This window comes from Miniopterus schreibersii (assembly GCF_964146895.1).
Source record: "Miniopterus schreibersii genome assembly, chromosome: 6".
In the NCBI taxonomy this organism is placed as follows: domain Eukaryota; kingdom Metazoa; phylum Chordata; class Mammalia; order Chiroptera; family Miniopteridae; genus Miniopterus; species Miniopterus schreibersii.
In genome coordinates this window covers 67,478,469-67,500,434 of record NC_138107.1, presented here as the reverse complement: position 1 = coordinate 67,500,434, position 21,966 = coordinate 67,478,469, and the positions used below count along the sequence as shown (strand labels likewise).

The window sequence follows — 21,966 nt, the reverse complement described above, 5'->3', positions numbered from 1 at the left end:
CCAGGACTGGAAGTTGCCAGAATCCTGGTAGACAAGATGAATACAGCGGGAGGCGGCGGGGCAGCTGTTACCTACGACTCCACCTTGTTTTCCTCCCCCAGCTGTTGGTTCGGAACAAGTTTTCGCCAATGTAGGTGCCATGTGTCAACTGAAACCCACCCATCTGCTCAGGCCAACACAAGCCAATTCAGGCTCAAAACAGTGTGACTTTGGTACCACAGGGTATGTAAGTTCCTTTTCAATTATGATCCTCTGGAAATGAGGTAACAGCAGTTATAAGCATGTTTCCCAGTGACATTATATGAAGGTTAAGCTAGCCATAAGGTTCTCCAAAATGTAACCATCTACTCTGGGTCTTACAATCCTAATGTCAGTAAGCCCCTAAGGCATGTGGGAACATGCTGTGGTAAGCTGAATGACAAATGGCCTCCAAAATATGTTTATTTCTGTTATGTGTCAAATTGTGTACCTCCCTTCCTTCCCAAATTCATATGTTGAAATCACCAGTACCTCAGATGCAACCTTATTTGGAGATAGGGTCTTTACAGAGGTAATCAAGTTGAAATGAGGTCATTAGGGTGGGGGGAAATAGGGTTAGACTAATCCCATATGACTGGTGTCCTTATAAAAAGGGGAAATTTGGAGACAGGCATACACACAGGGGGAATGCCCTGAGGTAGAGAGAGCAGAGATCAGGCGATGCTTCTACATGCCAAGGAATGCCAAAGATTGCCAGCAAATCACCAGGAGAGAGAGAAGAGGCATGGAACAGATTTTTCCTCACAGCCTTCAGCAGGAATCAGTTCTGCCAGCACCTTGATCTTGGACTTGTAGCCGCTACAATTGTGAGAAAATAACTTTTTATTGTTTAAGCCACTCAACTTTTGGTACATTGTTAAGAAAGATCTTGAAATGGGGAAATCATCCTGAATTATCACTGTAATCACAAGGTCCTCATAAGAGGGATGCAGGAGGATTGGAGTGAGTGGTGATAGATGAGATGATGAAGCACAGGTTGGAGTGATGTGAGGAGGGAATCACAAACCAAAAAATGACGGTGGCCTCTAGAAACTGTAAAAGGCAAGGAAATGGATTCTCCTTTCAGAACCTCTAAAATGAATCAGTTCAATTTGACACCTTGTATTAGCCCAGTCAGACCAATATTTGGACTTTTGATCTCTGGAACTCTAATATAATAAGTGTTATTTGAACCACTATTTTTGTAGCAATTTATTATAGCAGCAATGGAAAACTAATGCCCACACTCAGGCACAAAGCTGGTTATAAGCGTGATGCTACATCATTTAGTAATCTGCGAAGTCCATTAGCCAATTTATCTTTCCAGTGACCGAGTGCTGCCAGTTACTGGGAAGGGAATCCCTCTTCCGTTTCCTCCTGAGTTAACTAGCTACATCCTGTTGTTGTAACACATCATATTCAGTTCCCAAGACCACCTGGTCTACTTTAGTATATTGGGGAGAGTGGTGTTAAAACCAGTACGAATGTTATTTTTAGTGCATATTACATCTCCAGAAGACATTTCTCTTTTCTTCCTACCTCTGTTCTACCCTCTCTCAGTAGAACACAACTTGGGAAAACATCTCCCTTTTTGTTCTAAGAGTCTCATATGTTCTTCTGTTTTTATGAACCTTGTCTCACTGGAGCAAAAAGAAATTTGACTGGCAGATAATTTTTAGTATTTAACATAATTCGATACAGTAAATGAAAGTGGTGAAATGATAACATAAGTCTATGGGTGTCCTTTCTTTGTGATTGACGTCAAAGTGAATTCACTAGTTATTTTTCCACAGAATAACAGCCGTTCTACAAAAGAAGCCAAGAATCAGTAAGATTGTCATCATGAAAATGTCAACACATTTTCTATTCTGTTATTGTATATTGTTTCTTCACTAAACTATGTAATGTTACTCTTATAATCTGTTCTTTCATTCTTTAAGTCTTTATAAAAAATTCTGAAGTTGATTTAAGGGATGGTTTGGTTCCATGAATGTTTGATTCCCTGGGTATGCATCTATATATGGCTATCTCCAGTATAAACTGAGAAGTCCTGATTCTATAATCCTTCTTTGTATAATTCTGCTTGTATAAATTTGAAAACTCAAGTAGTTCTTTTGGAGTGTAGCATACTTTTTCACATGTCACTTTGTACGTCACCATTAGGAGCCTGCTGGGACTTAAGTTTAGTTAGAGTAGATCCAAAAGCAGAAACCAAAATGTAGTGGGGGTGAGTTCTGAGTAGAATCAATACTGTTTTGCATGGCAGCTGTCTCAGAAGAGACCATTACCATTTCCTCAAGCAATGCAGGGGTGATATTCTCAGATGGAGGCAGAAAAGCCAATATCTGGGTGGGTAGAGATACTACTGTAGAGACTGCTCTCACTGGTCACTTCTGCTGAGGTGTGGCTCCTCCAGCTGGACATTATGTTAGGTAAACAGAAATCTATATCATGATCCACATGAAAATTGAATTATTTTAAATTATTTTTCAATGGTTTCTTTAAGAGTTCTATTTTATTTCTTTATGACACTAAGTAATTACCTACACAGGTTCTCAGTGTTGTGCTTTTAGTTTTGACTTTTGTGATATCTTCATTGTACTGAAAAAATATCTCAATTTAATTTTGAACTGTTATTATCTCCATTTTTTTAGGGACTACTAAGAGGGAGAATATGTGATTGAATTGAACAGAGTAACAAACTCTTGCGTAGAAAGACTCATCATCATCAAAGTGTTAACATTCCAAGATTATCTGAACTGTAGTATCAGACAGATAAAAATATAATTGGATTTTTAGAAGTCTACATTTTCTAGCAGATACTATATCTTATCTGGAAAAAAACACAAGCAAGAGTAGTCAGAAAAAACTCTTAAGATAAAATAAAATTATAGCTGTGTTAAAACATATTACAAAACCTATTTATTTTTTATTTATTTATTTATTTATTTATTTATTTATTTATTTATTTATTTCTTATCTTTATTGTTGAGAGTATTACAGATGTTCCTCTTTTCCCCCCATTGATCCCCTCTGCATCCACCCCAACCCCAGGCTTTCCCCATACCAATGTTTGTGTCCATAGAAAACCTCGTTATTTAAAGTAATCTGAGTTATGAAACGACAGACCAAGAAATAGAGTAGAAGATAAAGTCCAGGGAAAAATTTCAAATATGTATGAACATTTAGTGCAATATTTAGTCAATGTCTGAACACCTTCTGCAATAAGCTTCAACTGATAATTGCTTTTGTTTGAAGCTGGCTAATGATTGGTAACAGCCTTCTAAGGCACTTCATTCCATTCCAATGAAGTTCATTGTATTTCACTGAAGTCCAAACCACCAATCCTTTCAAAATCTTTTGAGGAGAAGTAAACAAATTCACTCTGAAAGATTTCCTTCAAGTAAGTAGGGGTTTTAGAAATAAGAAAAACTAACTCACTCTCTCTCTCTCTCTCTCTCTCTCTCTCTCTCTCTCTCTCTCTCACACACACACACACACACATACACACACATATTTCTAGATAAGGAACACTAAGAATAAACAGAAAAGCTAATACACTATAAAATATTTTTAAAGTTCTTAAAAATAATTACTTATATAGCCTTACAATAATTTAATAATAAATTTACCTCAAGTCATATGAATAAAATCCCAGACTGGCAACCTTATATTACAAGGGAGTCACCCTAGTTTCATTGGTAAGGCATTTCCATCTCCACCTTATTATCATTGGGAAAAGGAATGCAGATTTTGATTGGCCAGATATAAAAATATACTATGACTTCCACCTCAATTCCCCAATAAAAGCCTTGCCGTAATTTTCACTTCTAACTTTGTCACCATGACTCTCCATCTTTCATGGGCCTCTGTAATAGTTGGTTGCATATCTGCTGCTTTAGTTGGAACGACTGATAACTTAGACATGCATCCCCCTCTGAGGAAAGAGTGCCCTGGTAAGTTCAGTGACTACAGGGTAGAGAATGAAAAATGTACTGGTCGCTGGGCGTATCTTCAGAGAATGGGGGCCTGTAATCCTAGTGAACCAAACAGCCAGGTATTTTGAAAATTTCGCACAGAAAAATGAACGAAGTTTTTATGGGAATTGCCTCTTCAGCATGGCTGCCATAATCATTCAGGTAAGAAATTACTCTTTTTTTCATTTTAATGAATTTTCAATATAATGTAAACCAATAAGGATATCAGATTTCTAAAAATTGGTTATGCCTCTCTCTTCACCAACTCTGGTGTTTTTTTCCTACCTCTTCCTCCCACAGCTCTCATTTTGAGTCTCATTTTTCTGTATCAAACATTTATGAAATAACCCCTGTGCTCAGGATTTTGTATCCAGCACTGGCCAATAGAACGCTCTTCCTTGATAAATATTATGTGCATGCACTTTCTGGTATTGTAACACCAGCCGTATATAACTACCGAGCACATAAAATGGGGCTAGTGTGATTAGGGAACTGAGTTTTATATTTTATTTAAATTGAATTAATTTAAATGTAAATGGCCCAGTTGGCTACTTCCCTCAAAGAATGACAACATATGGGAGAATTACAACTAGAAATAAACCAACTATTGGACAATGAGGACAAAGGATATGACACAGTGTGGTAGTGTGATAATATCTGCAGAAGAGAGAAAATACTGTGTGCTGGAACAACCATGGAAGGAAATGAGAACTGGAGTAAATCTTAAAAAATGAATAGAATTTAAATGGATGAAATAAAAGAATAGTAATCCACGTAGGAAGGAATATAATGAGATTAAGTAAAGCCAGAGTTTGTCGGTATTGTGATGTATAATGTGTGTGTGGTGTATGTCTGTGTGTGGTGTGAGTTGTGTGTGTGTGTGTGGTGTGTGATATGTATATGTGATGTATGATTTCTGATGTGTGTGAGGTGTGTGTATGTGTGTGTGTGATATGTGTATGTGATGTGTGATTTCTGATGTGTGTGTGTGTGTGTGTGATGTGTGTGTGAGTGACACCAAAGAACAGGAAGAGAGGAAAGAAAGGCCCAGCCAGAGCAGAAATGCATAGTGTACTCGGGATAAGTTAATTGCATGTTGGGTAAGAAGGCCAGGTGTTTCTGTTTTGGAACAATAGGAAGGATAGAATTACTTTGTTTTGTGAAGAGAGATGATGGAAACTGCTTTTTGTTCAGGATTACCGGGAGCAAGTGTCAGACTGACTGAAGGAAGAAGATGAGATCAGCATGACCGGTTTGGAAGCTTTAGAACTAATCCAGGCGTGGGGCACAAGCACTGATTAAAGGGTGGTAAAGGGGGGCAAAGCAAAAGTTCTTCAAAGAGAAAAAAAGACCAAATGCTGGAATTGGCTATGAAGGAGGGAAGAGGGGATAAAAATGTCTAAAGGAGTGGTAAAACGGGAAAATACCTATTCTCCCAACAGGAAAAGGAGGGTTCTCCAAGAAGACGTGTTGCAGGTGAGGGGTTCAGTCTCAGGCACGTCCAGTTTGCAGCGAATTGCGATCACAGATGGAGAAGCTACGTAGGGATTTGACAAAAATGGAACTGGCTAGAGCTCTGTGAGGCTTCAGGGCAGAGCATCTGGGTGTTGGCAGCACAAGGCCTTCTTTTGGGTCGAATCAGTGAGTCCCTTTAAAAGAAGAGAGAGTCTTGGAGGCAGGATTCAAAACAACCCCCCAAGGAGACAATGCCAAAAACCAGGAGAGAAACTCTACACAGATTTGAATTTTATTCCAGTTTTTAAAAAAGGATAATGAATTTGAGAAATTTACATCCATTAACAAAACCACCCAGATCTTCATTCTTGTCCACTTGGGGGTAAGCAGGTCAAGAAAAGCAAGTGAGGAACTGAAACAAGAAGACAAAAGAGAAACAAAATAGGTTCATATCATCTTTTCCTCCCTCTCCTCTTGTACATTCACTCATCCGAGGAGCTAAAAGTGACCAGCTTATAGTCTCAACTTCCAATTTGAAGAAACTATTATTGTGCCCCCAAGAGAAAATATCTTCCTTTGAAATTAAGACCATGAGATCAGAACAGCCCAAAGCCTAAGGCACAAGAAGCCAAAGTTTATTAGTGAATCATTAGGGATAATAGTGAGGACTGACACTTTTGTTTTCACTCCTTGATTTTGAAAACCATAAATCAGGGATATAGAAGGGATAGCACCATGGATTAGTCTTTGATTACCAGCATATATCAAATCTGGAGGACATTGCCCCACCCACACAAGTATGGAACTGATTCTCCAAAGATCCTTCCAGTTACTTCAGAATGATGGAACATGGTCACACCAGTGAAATCCACAGCATGAGACTGTTTCTGCTCTGTACTTTCAAGTGGTGCCCATATATCACACAGAAGCATCTGTAAATCAAACTCAATTATTTTTTTCTCTCCAGCTGGTCATATAGAACTGGCCGTGAAGCCAGAAATAAGGCACGAGATAGAACAAGCAGAAGGCTTATGGGTCATGGGAATCTGAGCCACTTTCTCGGGCAGCATACAGGACCCACTCAAAATCTTTTTTTTTTAGTATGTTTTTATTGATTTTAGAGAAAGGAACTGAGAGATAGAGAGATGGAAACGTATTTGGATTGGGCTGCCTCTTGCACACCCCCTACTGGGGATCAAGCCTGCAACCCAGGCACATGCCCTGAACAGGAATCGAACCGTGACCTCCAGGTTCATGGGCGTACACTCAACCACTGAACCACACCGGCCGGGGGCAAATTCATTTTTTTATATACTACTTCAATTTAGTGATGGGCCTGGTGGTCAGATTACAACCTTTCATGATGGGCAACTCAGGTTGCATGGTAGCTTGTTAGATCACAGTCAGGCATGTGAGAGCCAGTAATGAGGGAGAAACTGCTTCTCAAAAGGAAAGTCATTATTTGCAGAGGATTCCACAATCAAGATAATTTATTATACTATCACCACAAGACTTCTTCATTCTACCTTTTTATATCCACACTTAGCCGATCCCTTCCCCCACCCGACCCCTGGCAATGACTAATCTGTTCTTCGCTCTATACCTATGCTATTTCACAAATATTATATAAGTGGAATCATGTAGTATGTTTCCTTTTGGGACTGTCTTTTTAAAAAATTAAGAATAATATCCCTGAGGTTCATTCACGTTGCTCAATGTATGAGAAGTTTGTTCCTATTTATTGCTGAGTAATATCCCATGGCATAGATATAGTTTGTTTATCCACTCATCCCCTGAAGCCATTGAATTTTGGCTCTTACACTCTTTGGCTATTACAAATGGAGCTGCTGTTAATATCTGTGTACAATTTTCTGCATGAACAGAAGTTATCATTTCCCTGGGATATATGCCTAAGAGTTAAATTGCTGGGTCATATTGTAAGTCCGTTTTTAGTTTTAAAAGAAACTGCCAAATTGTTTTCTAGAGTGGTGGTACCATTTAACATTCCCACCAGCAACATACAAATGATACAGTTTCTTACATCCTTACTAGCATTTGTGTTATCACTATCTTTTATTTTAGCCATTCTGATAGGTATGCAGTGATATCTTATTGTGGTTTTAATTTGCATTTCTCCAATGGGCAGAATATGTTAAACATTTTTCATGTGCTTACTTGACATCCATATCTCTTCTTTGGTAAAATGGCTGTTCACGCCTTTTGCCCATTTTCTAACTTGATTACTTGTTGAGTTGTGAGAATTCTTTATATAGTCTAGACACAAGTCCTATTTTAGATATGTGGTTTGCAAATACGTTTGCTCAGTCTACAACTTATATTTTTATCTTCACAATAGGATCTTTCACAGAGGGAAAGTTAAAAGGTTTTTTTTCCCCAGTCCCATTTATGTTTTCTTTTTATGACTTATCTTTTCATCCTCTTAAAATAATTTTTCAGACAGCAAATTTTTAAAATTTTGCTGAGTCCAACTGATCAAATTTCCTTTTATGAATTTTTACTTTTAAGTGCTTTGGAGTTAAGTCTAAGAATTCTTTGCCTAATCCTAGGTTTCAAAGATTTTTATCTTATGTTTTTTCTAGAAGTTGTATATTTTAAATTTATGTTCCTGATCTACTTTGAGTTAATTTTTGTATAAGGTGTGTGAATTACTTTGAAGTTTATTTGTTTGTCTGTGAATGTCCAATTGATCTAGCATCATTTATTTAAAAATCTATCCCTCCTTTATTAAATTGCTTTTGCAACTTTGTCAAAAATCCATTACACATACTTGTGAAGATTTATGTCCAGTTTCCATATTCTGTTTCATTACCTATGTGCTTATTCCCCCAACAGTACCACATTGTCTTGATTACTGTGGCTATGTATTAAGCCAGGAAAAATGGTTCCTCCCACTTTATTCTATAGTTCAAAATGGTTTTTAGATATTATAGGGTCTTTCCCTTTCCATATAAATCTAGAATAAAATGCCTTTTATTTAGGGAAAATAAACTTTGTTGAGATATTGATAAGAATTATATGAAACCTATATATAAATTTAGGGAGAATTGACATCTCTACCGTATTAAATTTTCCAAACCACAAATGTGGTGTGTCTCTATAAGCATTTAGGTCTTCTTTGATTTCTTTCATCATGCAGATTCTTTACATGTTTTCTTAGATTTAAATATTTCATTTTGTGTGGAGTGATTGTAAATGGCACTTAAACAATTCTGTTTCTACTTGTTAATATATAAACATGTTATTGTTTTTTGTTTGCTCACCTTGCATTGTAGGTAATTTTCTTATTGCCTTTCTGCTATTGATTTCCAGCTTGATTTCACTGTGGTCAGAGAACATTCCCAAGTGTTTGGCCAGAGAGAGAGGCTTTTCTTGTGACTCTGATGTACCCTGTTGGCAGTTTCAGGTTGCTGGACTCCCTGGCTCTAGAACCAGTTCCACACAGGCTTTGACCTGCTTCGTGCAAGTGCGCCTGGCAGCTGTATTTCAGTCACTCCCTGTGCCTTTTCCCTGCTGCCCTGGTCTGCTCTCCTCTGCTGCTGCCTGGGACACCTGTGAGAACCTGTTTGGTACTCAGGCTTGCACAACCAGAATGACAGGGAGTCCTTATCCTTTGGGTCATCTACAGCAGTGGATGGTTAGGCAAAATTCTTTCCGCTTTCATCTTTCAAGGCCACTGCGTCTTTTATAATAATGGTCTTCATTAGTCCCAAGACAACATTAAGCACCCATACCCTTAGTGGAGGCAAGCCAACTATCTCTTCCTGTATTAGCTTACCCTCCTTTACTTATTTTCTCCCTCCTTTTTTTAAATTCTGTAATCCCCAAATAAACTACCTGCATATAGCCTTGGGCTCAGATCCTGCTAATGTGGAATTTGGGCTAACAGGTCAGACATATAAGTCTGGGCTTGCACTTGGCTGAAATGTAAAAATGATCTAGTGAAGTAAAAAAAAAATCACTAAAGTGTCTTTCAAATTCTATATAAAATTATTGACTTTATAATTTTATGTTGTTAAATGTCCCCAAACAGAGACTAGTTTAATCAATGGCCATCTTTTAAAATACAATACCTCTGGGAAGCACATACAATTCATTATTACAGTGAATATGAGAGACAGACAGAGAGAAGACAGTGGCAGAAGGAAGTTTAGGAAGAAACCCAGCCTTACGAAAAAGTCTGGAGACTGATAGATAGTCAACATTATTTACTTGGGAGGTAATTAGCAAGGGAGGTACCTCCTTATCTTTATTTCTCTCCACTCACCATTTTCAGTAAAGATAACAGAGTTTTGATTGGTTGGCAAACGTGAAAAAAATCATATGACTTTCTCCTCCATTTCCAATTTGAACCTCCAGATGAAATACTGTGACTTCCATTTCCCTGCTCTGTGTGGTAATTGGCTGTATTTTGCTTCATTTGGCAGGAGTATCCCCTCTCTCAGATGCCTATCCCCCTCTGTGGAAAGACTGTCCTGGTCAGCTTAGTGACTACAAGGTAGAAAATGGAAAATACATAATTAATTTCTGGCATTACCTTGAGAGACAAGGGGCGTATAAAATCCTATTGAATGAGACAGCCAAGTATTTTGAAAAATTAGCGCCAGAAAATGAACAAAATATTTTATGGGGACTACCTGTTGATCATGGATGGCAATATCATACAGGTAAGAATGACTCTCTTTTTCATTATAAGGACCCTTTGATTTAACTCAAAATTAATTAGGAAGGACTACCTTGTATATGTCACACCACTTTTGTGAAAATTTATTCTGTTTTCTTTTTTCCCTTCCTAGTCCTTCAACTATTCTTCCTCCCACTCCTCCTCATCTCTGTTTCCCCTCATTCTTTCCTAATCTCTCTTTATCAAGCGTTTATGGAATGCCCTCCTGTGCACAGTGTTTCTACTCAGCAATGCCCTTTAGAACTGTGTGCAATAATGAAAATTTTTGTATTTGCACTGTCCAGTAGGGGAACAGGAGACCTACTGTGCTCACATGTTGTTGTATATGGCTATTGAGCACTTGAAATGGCTAATGCTTCCACAGACCTGAATTCTTAATTTTATTTAATTTCAATTAATTTAAATAGTCACAAATGGCTAGTGGTTACCTCATTCACTGAGACACAGCATGTTAGACCTAGTTCATTCAATATCAACAACTATTAATTGAGGTGCTACTAGGTGCCAAGTCTAGTTTTAAGCCCTGGGGATGCATCGATAAACAAAACAGCTAAGGCAATATACATTAATTACACAAGGGTACATAAAGTTAATTTGCATTATCTACAGTTCTAAATGTGATTAAGTCATCATGTAGACTGGAGTGACAAAGGATTAGAAAAACCTTTCTCTTATATGTTCTCTTCCTGAAAATTGTGTATACACTCATGAATGAAAGTAAAGATTTATTTTGGAACAAAAATATCATAAATACCAAGCTATCTTCTGTCTAACAATGGCATTTGAGAAATAAGGACCCTCATCATCAGTGTCCAGAAAATAGTACTGGATGGAGGAAAGGAATCAATGAGAAAATAGGTGGTTTTGTGGGAAAGATAGAAGACAAGATTCTGCAATGTCTGATCGGTAATGTCATCCTGAGCTGGCATTATAAGCAATTTTGTCAGGGTGATCTTCTGACACCCAGTATAACTCCTATTGCTAGGCAGTCCTTAGCATGGAGAAGAAAAAGATCTGAACTCCTGAGACACATTTGAAGAGGAGCCCAAACATAAGGTCCATAAAATTTTCTACCCTGGGATCAGTAATGAGCAAATGGCAAGGTCAAATGTTGGAATGGATATCGTCTCAATTTTATTTTCATTCAAAAGCATAATAAGTCGGATTCTTCTCTTTTTTAGTGGGTGATTTTATTTAGTATTTGATTGAGTTAAATTATATGGCATAACTATAAAAAATAAATATATTTAAAATGTTGAAAGTAAACCATAAAAGTATTTCAAGATAAGGACCATAAGTACAAGAGTAGTTCAGAAAACAGCATAACCATCATGGGCTGAGATCAGCATGGAAAGAAGGTAGGACCAAAGAGCATGGTGGAGGGATTGCTGGAATAAAATAGCTAGAGCACAAATGAAGATGGCAATGATGGCAGGTTCTGTTGGGGGCGAGACTACCACATTCACAGGAGAATTGGAATGTGAAAAGAGTAGTGGATGGAAATTTGACATGAATTAGGGCCAGTTTAAGAGATGTCTTTAAAGTCAGACTGAGTCGTTTTTAGTTGGGCCTTTAAGCAATATGGTTTGGTTTAGTTTAGTAATAAGGACCTGATGTTTGTACAATACTTAAACACCCTAAATGTTTGCTTCTCAATTGTTTAATAGAGTTTTTAAAATAGCTTTATTAATGTCTAATAAACTACATACACATTTTAAGAATGTATTATTTGATAGGTTTGATATATGTGTATAACCTTGAATCTATCACCATAGAGAATGATCACTTGTAAGAAGTGGACAGGAGGGAGGCTGGAGGAGCAAAATACTGTCTGGGCAGCTAGAGAAAAGAGAAAGCAGGCATAGAGAGAATACGCCAGGAATGGAAATGGTTGAAAGGGGGAAGAGACAGAAGTAGAGTCAGAGGCAGCTGGAGGCTCATGCAGGGAGTGTATGTAGAAGGTACAACAGATTTTTAAAAAAACAAGTGTGAAAGAACCAGAAACGAAAGATTGAGAAGCAGGAGATAAGTTAAAGATGAAAAAAAGAAACGGGGTAGAAATAGAGTAGGGACTAGTATTTGTGGAGCACACGTTACCGAGCTGAGCACTTCATGTTCTCTTCATTGAACACCCCCAGGCTTCTATGAAGTAATTATTGTTAGTCTCTCTAGGTTGTAGATTAGAAAAGTGAGGCTTGTAGAATTTATTTATCCAGGGTCAAACTGTGAGTAAGCAATGGAAATAAATTTTATTTTAGGCAAACAGAGGCTAGATCTTGTTTATTATAGCTTAGTTTTGACTCCTTATATGTTGAAGATAAAGGGTAGAACCCAAACTACAGAGGTTAAAAAAAATAAGGCCTTTGAGAGAGATCTTGTAAGAATGTAAAAAAAAAAAAGGTAAATATAAATAGGAAATGGAAAGAAAAAATGTCATGAAGAAAAGGCAGTGATGGGAAGGGTGACACTTTTTTTTTTTTCCAGAAAAAATATTTTGTGCATTCCTGTAAACATAATGTATCTAGTTAAGTTTTCTTGTTGTTTGTTTTTAATCTACATCTTTGAAATGGTCCAATAAACCCAACTCTGGATTCCCTCTCTTTCAGGCAGATTAGCTGATCCCACCCAAAGAACAGACTGTGGCCTTAAGTCTGGGGATCACCTGTGCATCTCTGTAGACAGTTGGTGGGCAGGTGAGTATAATGTAACCATCAAACATCAAATTGATGACCTTTCCACAAAGAATCAAACCTTGAATCCCAATTAGAGAAACAAACACCAAAACCAGAATTACTGCTTTTACAAAGCGAATCAGTTCAATCCAAATCTGAATGTTTTGAAATGGGTTTTTAAGTAGATATTTTAAAAATGTACAAGTTTATCAAATTATGAAAATACCAATTAGATGAAACTAGTAACCTCAAAACTTGCTTTAAATACATAGGACAAAAATAATCCAAAAATCATGTTTCAAAATATATTTAAATATAACATTGCATGTATTTTTAAATTAGGATAATAAACTATATATCATATGATCCAAAAAAATACATAGGACATAAGTAAGAATTTCTTATATATTAAAAACAAAATTTTGTTAACAAAAAAATTTAGTTATATGTTAGAATATTTTATAGATACATCAGATTTTCAAATTTAGAATAAAAACTTATAAAAGTATAGCATCTTCTAGATAAGTTACTTATTTTTTTTTCACTTATTGTGCTTGAGAATTTAATTAGTATTTTAAATTCCAATGCCATTATTGTCATCTTATGTTTTAAAATAATAAACCTACAACATAAATCCATTCTGCCTTAGGAGAGTAGGGTTTTTAAGAGAAGCATATTCGAGTTGCATACAACTATAAAGGAAATTTTTGATGGTTTCCTAAGTGCCCAGAACTACTGCTTAAGTTTTACCACGTTTCTAGATGTGTGGGTTCACCTTTATGATAAATTTTCTTACTTCAAAAATAACTTCTTTTGTATGCTGACAATACTAATCATAACTTTTTGTTTACACAGACGTTAATTTTTATCTCTCTGCAATGCCGTTTCTTGCTGCAGTTGATTCTGGCATAATTGGGATACCTTCAGACAATGTCACATTTCTGCCACCATACAAGGATCAGATGAGCTTTTGTTATAATGTTTCTAGCTGTCATTCATCCTTTCCAGAAGCAATGAAAAAGTGGAATGAATTTTACCAGGTCTTTTTTGTTGTTGTTTTTTGAGTAATTTAATTAATACTCTGAAGTGGCCAGATAATTTTTGAATAATATATTTAATGTAGGGATTTCTTTACACATGGAACAATATTTTCTTAAGGAATTAAGTTTCTAATATTAAAATATTTATTATGATGACAGCAATATTAATATGATTTGATTACTGAATGACATCATATCACATTAGCACCCTCATTACCCATAGAATACTGAGGCTGCCCTATGCACATTTCTCACACCAAATAAAGTATACACAAATATGTGATAAGTATAGTTTAATAGAGCATAAAGTGTTTTCATTTCTCACAATTTCAGGCCAACTGAGCAAAAACCTATATTGAAATATAATTATAAAATAGGTTGTGGTAAATTTGATCAGATTATTTCATCTATCTTTACAAACATATATCAGTTGACTGAAATAATCATTTGACAATCAGAATCAATATTGATATCCAAAGTAAAGTGTCTTGGGTGAAAGAGAAAATTACCAAAAAAATCAAGTTTCCCTTTACAGAACTTGATCTTCATATTTCATAGATTAGACAAAATACTCTTACTCCTCCCATTTCCCCCATTTCTAATTCTTAAGATTTTGTGGAAACTTCATTGTAGGGCCAGAGAAAAACAAGTAAATAAGATATAATAAAATACTAAAGCTCTGGTTCTAAACAGTATAAAATTCTAAAATATGTGATTTATTGCTTTCAAATGGATTCATCATCACTAGAAATGAATATAACTAATATTAATCTTTTACATATTGGTAAGCATTGAATCTTTCATACTTTAAATATTAGAAAAATACTATCTTCTCCCTTCCTTTAAAAGTTGAAAAATTATATTTATAAAGATAATTGATTTTCAGGAAGAGAGATTGTTATCATTGCTTAAATAGTATAACATTGTTCTTCTTGGACAGCATTTAAAGTCAGATTCTAATAGTTTTGATGACCTGCTGAAGTACTTATGGGCTGCACATGTCTCATCCTTGGAGGTTGCTCATAAAAATTTTCACAACAGGTAAGAAAAGATCTAAAGTTATTTTGTTTTAATATGATAATCTTTCCATTTTACATTATCTTTTTCATTGAAGTCTTTTTAAATTAACCTATTTACCAATATGTCAGCTATGGGGGAGTATTATGATAAAGAGAAAACTGGCAAGCAAATGTTTTCCTGGATAAAGTCCAAAAGTATTTTATAAATAGGAAAGAAAAATATGAAGAAAAGTAAGTTTGTATCATAAAGTATAACAAAATAAAAAGCGGTAAATCAAAATGAACCAGAAGTACAAGAAGACAAACAAAAGGCTGTTTTTCACAAACTGGTGTCTTTAAACCAAATAATGTAATGGCAAATAAGGATGTGATCTCTGCATCATTTCAATCAGAGAGAATGGCTTGGTTAACACCTTTGGAGAGAAGTATCCAAGAGGCATCTTGGTTATGATGCTGGATAGCTAAAATAATGTCAAAAGTCTCCCCATTTTATAGCAAATGAGGTTGAATGAGGCAGCTCAACTTGGTATGGAAGTGAATGACACTGGATTAGGGGTAGTATTTGCCACCCAGAGTGAGACCTGGTGTAGAACAAAGGAAAGAGTGGGTGACTGGTCTAAAAAGCACACATAAACGTGGCCACACATGTCTGAGGACTCCTTATTAACCACCTCATTTTATCTTTCCCATCGAGCACATATTTAATGAAGATAAATCACAGATTTAGGAGTCATGTTGTTTTGTATATATTAGCTCTCAGTACTGCTGCCAAGCTGATTTTTATAGTGGTCAACAGAAGAGTCCATCCTCTCGGCATGTCCGTGAAATGACCTGGAATCGCAGTCGTCATCGCATCTTTCTGCTGTGACTCAGCTCCTTGGCCTATTTCTGATGACTGCCAAGGAGCCTTGAGATTATTAGTCAAGCAAGTAGAGAGGGAGCTGCAACATCAAGATTGGAATTGAGGTCAGGTCATTATAATTTATAGAAAATAGTTTATAAAATACTGGTTTTTATTTGCAGACTTTCCCAATCACATGCAAAATGAAATTGCTCTAGAAAACAGCATTTTTTTAATAGCAACTCAGAGGATGATGAGATCGGCCCTCACTATCTGCAATACATCGACAAAGTTGAATTTATTGCAACCTTAGGAAGGGAGAACTACATCTGTCAGGCCCATTTCACCAAGCAAAACACTCTTCTCATCTTGTGGTGGGGTTATTAGGAAATGCAGATTCGGGGCTTTAAGGATTGTCAGTGGGTTGAACGGCCAGTGTAAGCGAGCTCTCAGGCATGGCAGCTATCAGTTTGCAGTAGAAGCGTGTTGGTGCAATGGGAACCAGTTCCTAATCGCCTGACTTTCAGAAGAGAGAGGATGCCACTGATTAGAGGCCTGCCAAACCCTGTTTCCTAACGCAAGTTTCTGTTAATGGATTGAAGAAGTCTAAAAATGGTTTGATGAACACTTGTTACTATGTCTGCAGAGCATTTGTCTTCTCCTAGTGATGAAAGAGCCTATTTTTAATCTTGCAAGTGTGAGGATACTTCAAGGGTTAAAGTTCAAGGATATTGCAGATTTTTGCTTATGATCTAATTTCTATAATTTGCTTGCTTTGTTTTTTATGCTCATTGCATTTATTCCAAACTATTGAATGTAACTAACTTGGAAACATTTGACTAATTTTTCAATAGATCAAATTTATAAATAACCTGAAACAAAATGACATCAATATGAATTGTTTGATGAGTAAGTTTAAATGTGTAGGTGCCTGTTTTTTCACTCACCACCAAAAAATAAAATAAAACACACACCTCCTTTGCTCTTCTTAGTAGAAACATAAGGACAAAACTTATTTATTTTTGCTACTAACACATTTACTTTATTTTCTGAACTTCTTTTTTATATGGCTGTCTACATAGGTGTTAACCTGTACCTATACCTATATAAATATTTTTAATAGCTGTGTAAGTGCTACGGATTTTATTATCATCTCTCACTCAATTCTTTTAACAATAAATTTTTATAGATAGTAACTCTTCTGAAGTTACACTGATTGGTAGTGTCAGGAAGAAAGAAGATTTGTGTCAAGGGTTGTCTCACTCCAAAGACTATGCTTTTACCCTTATAGCTCTTCTGTTTATAAAACTATGTATCCTGCAAACTGATGTTCAAAGGTGCATACACAGAAATCCTCAACACAATATTGGTAAACAGGATTCAGCTACATATAAAAAGGATTCTAAACCATGACCAGGTGGGATTTATACAGGAATTCAAGCACTGAGATACCGCAGCAGTCGCTCTAATAACCCAGGGGCTGTGAAGTGACTAACCTGCAGGGAGGTAAACAGCATAGACATGCTGCACAAAAGAATGATCCATGTCCCTGGAAAGCTGGAGTGGAACAGGGAGAGATTTCACCACGCTACTCAGGACACACAATTTAAAACTTAACAATTTTTTTTTAATTTCTGGAGTTTTCCACTTAATATTTTTGGATCGCAGGTAACAAAAACTGCAGATAGTAAAACTCCAGATCAGGGGGGGACTACTGTACACATTATAAGAAAAAAGTACCAAACTACCTAAAAAGCAAGAAGAATTCCCTGTAAACTATTTCATTGTTTAGTGGTTACCTGAAATGAAAATCAGGTGTTCCTTAAGAAATATCGATATTCAGCAGAAATTTTGCTAATCTTCTTTTATTTTTATCTTTACATTTTAAAATAATGAGACTTGGTACATTTCAGCATTTATGCAAGTGGAGAAATCTTTATGAAAAGGGCAAAACATTCAACCAAAAGTGTATTTTCTGGGATGGTAATTTCCAAATTTAAAATTGTAATAAAACCTCTTCAAATTTTCAAATCTAAAGGCTAAAATAACACTGACTTTTTGCAGTCTATATTCTGAAAAGTAAAATAATGTCATTTTGAAAAAATTGTTTTGAAAATTCAGTTAGCAATATTCTGAGTTGACTAATTCTAAATGCATACTTTTCCCGCACTTGCTTTGTAGGTTAAAGTATTATTCTAAACAAGAAGCACATTTTGAAAGAAATTGGGCTTTGTTTGTGGATTACTTAGCTCCACCACTCTTTCCTTCAACTTTGATTAGAACCCACAACTTCCTGAAAGGTCTGCCGACACGAGTGCTTCTTAGTAGGGATCGAGTCCCCTTCATCAGTGACTTTACTGCCTTTCAGAAGAGTGTCCTGCTTGCTCTAAATCTTTTGCACAAAGTGCATGTGTATACAGGTAAAAGACACAGAGAGACTTTACTTTTTGGAAATTCTACATATGCTGATTTCATAGGTAATGGAATATCATTAGAATCATTGTTATAAATCATTACAACAGGATGTCTATAGGAAGAAATGTTGACTTCCAATAGATATCTGTTTCGAAGTTCTAACAGTTATCCTTGTGGGCTTATGGAAGGTTTTGTTTCGTTGGCATGTATTGTAGACCCTCTCTTACTTAGCATGTCCTCTCCTCTAGGGTCCTTGCACAAAGACAGCTGGTCAACATCAGCCCACGTTAGTTTGATGAGGAGATCATGGAAATATCTATTTCTGTCTTGGATAAGATTTACTATTTCATTTTGTTTTGTTTTTAAATGGAAAACATAATAAACATAACAATTACTTGCCATGACTAACAGAAGCATGAAATAAATTGTTATATATACCTTTCCTATCCAGTTCTTCAGATTATAGAATAAAGAAAAAAATCTGACCTCCCCAAATTCCGGTTTTGGAGGAGGTATATTTCTCTAAAATTTTCAAATCTTAGGTTACTAAGAGTAGAAAAGAAGAAATTACATAAATGGTATATTTGAGAATCACTATATTATTCAACTTCCCAGGGAACACGTACCCTGTGTTGTGTGTATACGTGTGTGTGATTTCTCTTTCTTAAAACAAAATTCAGAAATGAATAAAAAATTTTAAAAGATGTATGTTGTATATTAAATTTTAAAAATTGTACATACATTACTTAGGGTAACACTTGCCTTAATAGATAAACCTTCCAATTATAATGGTAAAACAATAGGATTCTATTTCTGGCTCACATAGTGATTTAGGATACAGTGGCACCTCGGTTTCAGAACTGGAACGGTCTTCCAGAACGGAGTACATTCGAAAACCAAGGCACCACTGTATTCACTCAATTGACAGGAGGCTCCCCTCCATGATAACCCAGGGACCTGGGTCCCCCCACCTCCGGCTCCATCAATCTTCCCAGCTTCGCCATGCATACTTCCTATAAAGTCAGCGGAGCCAGAGATCTTAAGGGAGCCCCTCTTGTAAAGCCCTAGGACTAGATGTGACACATAACCCTGAATCACATGCCTTTGGCAAGAACAGTCATACAGCTCCACTAGATGGGAGATAGGAGGGACTTGGGAAAGTTACATCTTGTCCGAGCCTCACTGATAGAAGAATTACAGAGTTTGTGGATTTGCCAGTCATCTCTGCCACATTGTCAGGTATAGAAAGTACAGTCTAGGCTCAGATGATATGAACAGACTCTAACTTCCTAGTATATAAAGGGTGAGAATTGAAGGGATGGGTAGAATTGATTGTATTTCATCATTGTATATAACAGATTTCTAGTTTATTTTAAGCTCCAGTTTTACAAAAATTAGCTTTGGACTTAAGTTTTGAATTTTTTCTATAGGCTACAATAAAAAAAAGAAGGGAAAACCCCAACAAATTGGAGTGCAGTTAAACTAGGTATCTTGCTTTCTAGCTTTCTCTAGCAATTGCATCCTCCTGTTGTTCACAATTCAGAAACTGTGCAGGTCTTTTCAATTAATTCAAGTACAGAAAAAATTGAGTAGAATACCAGTAATAAATATATTTTTTACAATTGAGCATCTGGTTTATAGTCAATAACATGTATTGAACAAACTTTTTAACATAAGATTCAGTTACATTTTTGAAATCAGAAAATTTTTAAATTTTGTTTTACACTGCAAACTGGAATGAATTTCTTGTACATTAGCCTTAGTATTTTGAGGCTTTAAATCTCCATTATTTGACATTTTTAAAAACATTTATTTATTTCAACCAGACTTGGGAAAAGCCATGCAGGGGAAATTTTAGTCTGCAGAGTAGACCACTTACTTGTATGGCTGCTCTGTCTCACTGACAGTGTGGAGTAATGTGGGGGGAAAATTGACTCCTGACTTTTGAGACTTTTGATTTATAAGCTACAACTAATTGTCAACCACCAATCAGGGATTTCCATGGAGAGGAATTAAAGGTGTGCCAAGGGTCTCTGATGATAACGGAAATAGCTGCTTGAGAAATAAATCAATGGGAAATAAACATGATTTTTCCTAACATGGGTCAAAAGAGATAAAAAAAACTTTAGTTCCGCACTCAAGACTACTGTATTTTTTGTTCTTGCTCCTTGACTGATCCATCCATTCTGACGAATTAATCCATTCTGACATATTTGTTCTACTCAAAATTTACTTTATTACTAAATACTTCTTCCACTTCTTAATAGAATTTTATTTTTATAGCTATATGTATTTTTTTTCAATTACAGTTTACATTCAATATTATTGTGTATTACTTTCAGGTGTACAGCGTAGTAGTTATACAATCGTATACTTTATAAAGTGGTCCCCCTATATTTGTTTTTTTAAATGCATTCAATATGTTTTGTATGAAAAATTAAAATGCTACAGAAATGCAAATTATTAAATGCAAATAAAACTTACACTCTTCATCATCATCTCTTAACATTCATACCTTGATTCCTTGCTTGATTTTTTTTTTAAACTTTTGAGCTCATTCCTACAAGAAAATTGATAGGTTAGTTGATATAAATAAAGGAATAAATTATTTGATAAAATTGTTGCTTGCATAAATGAGATTATATGTATGGCACTGCTCTTGATACACATTTTCACTAAGCATGTATATCTGAGATATTATCAAGTCAATAAATAGTTATACACATCATTCTCTAAAAATAATACACAACTTTTCACAAAATGGATTAATATTCTCCCCAGTTTTAGGCAATTTAAAAATGACATTCAATGTGGACTTTAAGTAACATAATTTGTTGGAATTGTGACAAATTAAATGACATGGAACGAATTTATGGATCAGGTAGTACTAAATGGCAATTATGAGGTGTGTCATAGATTATATTCTTGCAAAATAAAAACAAAAACAAAATGATACAAATTGTTTATTAAAGTTCATGTCTCTGCATAGACACCAAAAATGACTATCAGCAAACTTTTTAATTTGCAACCATGTGACATATAAAAAGTGGCACTTCACTTTTTCATGAGTTTTCATTCTTTAATCATTTTTGTGTCCATTAATCTCTTTAGTTACTATGTATCATAAGTTTTAATATGAAGATATAACATAATTTTAAAGAGCAAAACATTGTATGTTTTATTAATGTATATAGAAAACATGCTTATTTCATAGTAATTAAATAGAAAGTTTAAAATAATTTCAACATTTGGAATAAAAATTAAAATTTTATATCTTTACTCTTTTTTTAGGAACACTGTCTTTCATTGTATGGGAAAATTTAATGAAGTTCAAAGTTGCAAGAAAACTGTTTCTAGAGATTTTGGAATTCATCCTTCACGTTTTTGATTAAGTACTTTTGGAAACCTATAATAAAATAAAAATCTACAATGATAATTCCTTGAGGAAAAGTGTTCTTAAAGATTAATCCTTGCATATTTGCATAATTTTGTCTTGTTTTTAAAATTTGAATTAATATTGCTGTTAATTTGCTTTATTAATAATTACTGCATTAGCATTGGTAGTAAACTGTTTACTGTTAAATGCAGATTTGTCTGAATAGCTGAATAAATGCACATAAATTAATAAAAATTATAAAACCTGATTGGAATTTTGGATGTTATTCTAATTAAATTAATTTCATGAAATTTGGAGGAATAGATCTTCATGGTCAATAGTCAAGGGGCAGAAAATGTCATTTTATTTATTATTTATTTATTTATTTATTTATTTATTTCTCATCTGAGGATATATTTATTTTAGAGAGAAAGAAAGAAAGACAGAACAT

At 35.3% G+C, this 21,966-nt stretch overlaps 1 protein-coding gene across 1 annotated transcript in view; it reads left to right on the top strand.

Moving 5' to 3' along the window:
* The window catches only part of LOC308559143 (protein LEG1 homolog), a gene marked incomplete at both ends in the record, with an annotated part of 37,816 nt that extends 16,285 nt beyond the window's left edge, over positions 1-21,531 (top strand). The window contains 6 exons of the mRNA XM_081141429.1: positions 9,896-10,135; positions 12,759-12,845; positions 13,680-13,864; positions 14,805-14,905; positions 17,906-18,144; positions 21,431-21,531. Of these exons, the coding sequence (XP_080997555.1) occupies positions 9,896-10,135; positions 12,759-12,845; positions 13,680-13,864; positions 14,805-14,905; positions 17,906-18,144; positions 21,431-21,531 (953 nt within the window). The remainder of the gene's footprint in view (positions 1-9,895; positions 10,136-12,758; positions 12,846-13,679; positions 13,865-14,804; positions 14,906-17,905; positions 18,145-21,430) is intronic.
* Positions 21,532-21,966: the final 435 nt, after the last annotated feature.